Genomic DNA, 5,792 nt, shown 5'->3' with positions numbered 1-5,792 from the left:
CCTTTAAAAGAAAACAAAATGTTTTTTTTCAAATAATGTTACCAGACACATTTCTGGTCAATGAAATGATGAGTTGAAGGTGGTGTGCCATTCATTTGGGGGCGGGAAACCCCCTTTCAGGAAGCAGCACCACATGGGACAGATCGCCACTAGTAGGTAAGATAAATATCACTATTTTACATGTTTACATTGAAATAACTGTATATAAAAAAATACTTGCATGTGCATGAACATGTAAATAAGTATATTTGATTGTTTGAGTACTTATTTTGTTTTTATTTATACAGTAAAACTTTATTTTCATTCGTCGCCTCAAGGCAACACTGTGCAGTTAGCCCAATTTTTTTCAGGCAATATAATGCATTAGCATATGTGTGTAGAGATGTGTTTGTATGCATTTAAATGATCATAGTCAATGTTTTTTACTTTACAATCTACTGATACTTACAGGACATGGACATAAGAACATTTTACAGCAGAAAGCAGCAGGAATGTGCAGTTAGGGACATTCCCTCAGAGTGTGAGGACAGTGAGCTGTCTGACAGTGACAGTGAGGGAGTGGATCAGGAAGAATGGATCCCTGAGTCAGGTTTGAGGGACACTTAGGGGCTCAAGGGTCAGTTAGGGGTCAGTTGGTAAAATAATTGTGTGTGTGTGTGTGTGTGTGTGTGTGTGTGCGTGCGTGCAAGTGTTCCCGTTGCATTTACTTCTTTCTAATATGTGCTTCCTTTTTCTTCTTTTCAGGAGAAAACCAGCCTCAAGACAGCGAGTCTGAGACAGAGGAAGAGCAAGGAGATGAAGATGAAGAGGAGGGTGAAGTGTCTCACCTCCCAAGATGGAGAAAAGTCCACAACGCCAGCATCAATGCCTACCCAGAGTGACAGGGCCAGCTGCCAACAGTTGATGTTGACATGAAATGTATGAAATGTTGACATATGAAATTTATGAAATGTTTACATTGTTTATTTGTTGTTTGTTTATTTGTTTATGCTTGTTCCATTAATAAAACTTATTATAGAAAACCTTGGTGTTTTATTACCCTCGTCGCACAATGTTGCCTTGAAGCAACAAACCAATATTTGTTTGGGGGGGGGGGTCAAATTTTGTGATTGATGTATTATCAGGGACCCCAAAGCTCCCCCAAAATAGGGTGAAATATTTTTTTCCCCAAAAATTAAAAAGTCATGCAGTAGAGGGTTAGGGCCCCGTGACCACTACTTTTGAAAAGTTTCTTCAAATTAGGAAAGTCCCTAATTATTGTTGATATTTCGTTCCAACTACGTTAGCCTATAATAGCAAATTAGCTAGCTAATGTTAGTTCAAAGCCAGAGAAACTTTTCTTTTAAGTGGAAGGTAATTACTATTCAAGCTAACGTTTTTGTGTTTGTGTATGAATAAGTTGATTTGCAGTGTTCTGGGTCGCTTTTTGGCATCAAAACAACGTTTTTGATAACAACGTTTGATAGCAAATGTTTAATAATATTAATTACAGACGCGGTGACATTTGCTAGCGATATGTTTTTGCATTAATGAATTAATTAGTTAACTTATAATTTGAGATATGTTGTTTGCTGCAGAGCATAGTAATTTATGTGAGTAAATAAACATATTCCTTTTACATCAACTCCCTGTTATGCTCATGAGTTACATGAAACTTCCCCAGCAGCACTGTTAAAGTATTTTGGAGGAGGCACTGACTCGGCTCAGGGGCAGTCCACCTCCTCAGGCTCAGCCAAGGCTAATGAATCAGGTGAGGAAAAAACTGTCACCATATTTAATTTCTTGTCAAATTATCTCATTAAGATATACTAATATAACAAGACATAGTCATATGACAAGGGACATCTTTTTCATCTTAGATCCATCTCCATTCTCTGTGCCCACTGTCTCCTCTGTGTCTGCTACAACCTCAGCTCTACCTGGTAAGTTAACAACAAAACAGCCTTTGTAATTGCTCAGTGTACTGCAGGACATTCTGAGATGAATCATTTTGTCCAAAAATATTAAGTTAATTTCCCTATATTTTACTGCTTATTTATTTAGAAAATAAGCAGCATAATTTTCAAGTGTAATATGACATCTAACATGGCTAGCTTTTGTTGTTGTTGTTGTTGTTGTTTTTCATCTTAGATCCATCTCCATCCTCTGACCCATCCTCTGTGCCCACTGTCCCCTCTGTGTCTGCTACAACCTCAGCTCTACCTGGTAAGTTAACAACAAAACAGCCTTTGTAATTTTATTTTATTTTTAAACCATTTTTGTTAGCTTGTTTCAGGTGCCACTGTTCATTTACACCATTATTTAAGTATTTGTTTGATATTTTTTTTAATTTTATTTAATACTGTCTGTTTTTGTACATTTGCTGTTGCAGTTTATTTAAAACAAACAAAAAATAATAATAAAGCCGATTGTGTTTACAGTAAATGACTGGTTTATTTTGTTACTTTTAGTTGGCCTAGATGACATTTGGTATCCCACTTAGTACTATATCACTTTGAGTATTAAGTGTAAATCAACCCCAGGCTGCTCTTGTAGCTGAATTTGCTACCATTTCAGATTAAAAACCATAAATGGGTAAACATGCCAGGCTGTTCTTTGAGGTTTTATGCATTGATTCTCTGTGTGACCAGTAGGGGGAGTTGCTGACTTTGCCAAATATTAATTGAAAGATTTTTCTGCAAGTTTGCAAATCTGTTGTCTGCTTCCATGGCCTTAATCACTGTGGATTACACTCTAACTACAACAAAAAGTTCTCACCTCTAGTTTTACAAGTGATGACCGAGTAGAACATGAAATAACTTATAGTAGGTGTGTGAATGATCAATAATCAGTATTACTGGCAGTAATAGAGGGCCCCAAAATCAAATTTTGCTTAGGGCCCCATGGTGGCTTGGGCCGGCCCTGGGTCACACATTTTGACAAATAAATGCAGGTCTTAAATCGACCCCAGGTCTGACTGGTGTCGTGTTGTCAGCTAAATTCTTGAGCTAGCGTTAGATAGCTGCTTAGACTGGGCATGACACATATAAATGTTGAAACGTTTGTCAATATGTACATGCTACACATACATAGTTCTGTTAGATACTCCACAATTCTCGACAATCTTTCAATTCATTTTAATGAGACCACCCAGATGGCAGTGAACTTCTATAAGCTGAGTGGCAAAAGCATTTCAATCAATCAGTTCAATCAATCAATTTTATTTATAAAGCCCAATATCACGAATCACAATTTGCCTCACGGGGCTTTACAGCATACGACATCCCTCTGTCCTTTGGACCCTCACAGCGGATAAGGAAAAACTCCCCCCAAAAAACCCTTTAACGGGGAAAAAAAATGGTAGAAATCACAGGAAGAGCAACTGAGGAGGGATCCCTCTTCCAGGATGGACAGACGTGCAATAGATGTCGTACAGAACAGATCAACATAATAAATTAATAGTAATCCGTATGACACAATGAGACAGAGAGAGAGAGAGAGACAGAGACAGAGAGAGATGCAGGACAGACGGTAATGACAGTAGCTTACAACAACATTAATGAAAGTAATAATATTATAATTAATAATAATATATTAATATCTGATAGTATACATGTGTGACAGTAATCATATGTGTATAATAACAGTAGATGTATGACTAATGATAACAGCAGCAGCAGGAGGCATCTGGCAGGACCACGGCAGCAGCACAACCACACATGCCACACTATCCAGGCACCGCTGCAATACGAATTACATTACATTACATTTCAAAACAGCAAATCTGGTTAACCAGTTAGCCAAGGCCTACAGCTAAGCACTGGGTGTAAAGCCTAACGTCAGCTCCTACAGCCATCTACTTCACACTTCAACACTTGGTAGTAGCTTCCTTGTTTGTTTTTGAAGAAGAACTTCACAACTCATAAAGCATACTGACAGGTTGTGATCCTAAATCTCCAGATTTGCCCAGCAAAGGGAAGACATTGTGCTCATAGATAATGGGGTCATACCACGGAATCGGTGCCGTTTAGTGTCCCAAAGAGGTAATCAGTCATAAAAAGCTTAAAACAATTAATAAATATGCAATTTAAAAAATATAACTTTGTTGTGTCTTTTGCCTGTAATATAACATAAAATTAAAGTCCATTAAATAATATTTATAATATTTAAAACAGCTTTATACTGATGAGAGTGAGGTTTTTGGCCTGTCCCTCGCTGTAATAGTTTTACTTCAGCAGGACTTTTAATCTGTAAAATGTGGGGGAAAAGTTGTTTTTTTTCCCCATTTACATATTGTTTTATGTATGAACTTATTGTTAAACAATGTTTTTGCCAGAACTATATACTGTTTTTTAAAATATATTTAAATTTATTTATTTAATTTATTTTTCATGTCAACCCTGTTATCCTCACCAAAATACCCCTGTAAAATAATGGCACTTTCCAGAAATGCCATCATTTACAGGAAGTTGCATCGTCATTTAAACTGGATGCTAGCACCTCAAAGACAAGTAAGTTTCTCTCACTTCTGATGTACTATTTTCGATGTTTTTCAATATTTGACCACGGGGGCAACCATACCAGTCCAGTCCTGTTCATCATTTTTCAACATATAAATCAAAATAATTTCAAATTTCTCACAATAAAATCAAAATCTACAAGTAATAACCTTTCAAAGTACACAACATGTGCTTTGTGAACATTCGCCTTTAGCTAGCAATGAGCAAATTTGATTAAAATGGTCAACCCTGTTATTGTCAACCCTGTTGCTTTTTTAGTGCAACAAGGGTGACATAGATCAGGGTTTAGCCTAGTTTCCCTGTCTTTAAAGATTAGCTTAATAAAATTAAAACTTTTTTAATGTTATGTGTGTATTATTAATGTTTATCCATATCATTTACTGAGGCTAGCATATTAGTATTGGTCACATCTATACGGTATGATACCAGTGAACGTATCACGGTTCTGAGTAGTATCACGATACCACAGCAAAAATGAGGCAGATGTGCCTTTTGTCATTTATAAAAAGATAAATCACTTTTCTATAATACATCAATGATATTTCAATGGAATAAACTACTTATTGACTTATTCACACTTCAAAAACAGCATCAATAAGTGATTAACATGGGGGGATTGAAATAAAATAAATAAATAAAATAAAAATCAACCAGCCACCCTCCTCCCCTGACAAGTAAAGAACAGTCCCTTCATAAGTAAAGAACAGTCCCTAAAGTGTGGTGAGGTTTGTGGGCTGTTACCTGCCACAAAGAGAGAAATGTGAACGGCTCGTTTCTCCTCTGACACGCCACATGCCTGTGTGCCGCCACGGCTCGGCTGTCCAGGTACTACTGGGCAGTCATGACACCAACAAAAGAGGAAATTAGGCTACTGGACCTGGAGTCGGACTTCTCTGTCGCCAGTAAGCCGTTATATTGCGCCGCAGAGCCGCCATAGGCTAGTCACAAATGCGAGTCAAATGCTCGCATGTAGAGTTCTGTGGAAAACAAATCACTGCCAACAAGTAAAAAGAAATAAATAATAACTTTCACTGCTCAAAGATACTCACATGTCGAGAAAACAAAACAACTACAATAGCATATTGAGTGCCAGGTGGCCAGCGTGCACCATTATTGACCAGCGTGCGCCGTTATTATATGGCGCATGGACACTCACCCTCTTGCGATCGGACTTTGAACTTATCCCACAGTAGTGGTACGTGAGGCACCGCAGTACTACGGTACTCCACCCTGCAACACTAGTGACATAAGCCAATACTGTATGTAGTTTTTAGATGTGAAAAGTTCTAGACC

The 5,792-nt window shown here is 37.6% G+C and overlaps 1 protein-coding gene across 1 annotated transcript; it reads left to right on the top strand.

The window, feature by feature from the left end:
* The first annotated feature begins 317 nt into the window (after nt 1-317).
* Nucleotides 318-881, top strand: LOC125890502 (39 kDa FK506-binding nuclear protein-like). Its single transcript, XM_049579176.1, has 2 exons — nt 318-589; nt 745-881. Exons 1-2 carry the CDS (start codon nt 454-456, stop codon nt 879-881), a joined length of 273 nt encoding a protein of 90 aa, XP_049435133.1. The 5' UTR covers nt 318-453.
* Nucleotides 882-5,792: the final 4,911 nt, after the last annotated feature.

The sequence above is a fragment of the Epinephelus fuscoguttatus genome, linkage group LG6 (assembly GCF_011397635.1).
Source record: "Epinephelus fuscoguttatus linkage group LG6, E.fuscoguttatus.final_Chr_v1".
NCBI classification, from domain to species: domain Eukaryota; kingdom Metazoa; phylum Chordata; class Actinopteri; order Perciformes; family Serranidae; genus Epinephelus; species Epinephelus fuscoguttatus.
This window is presented reverse-complemented; position numbering and strand designations above follow the sequence as displayed.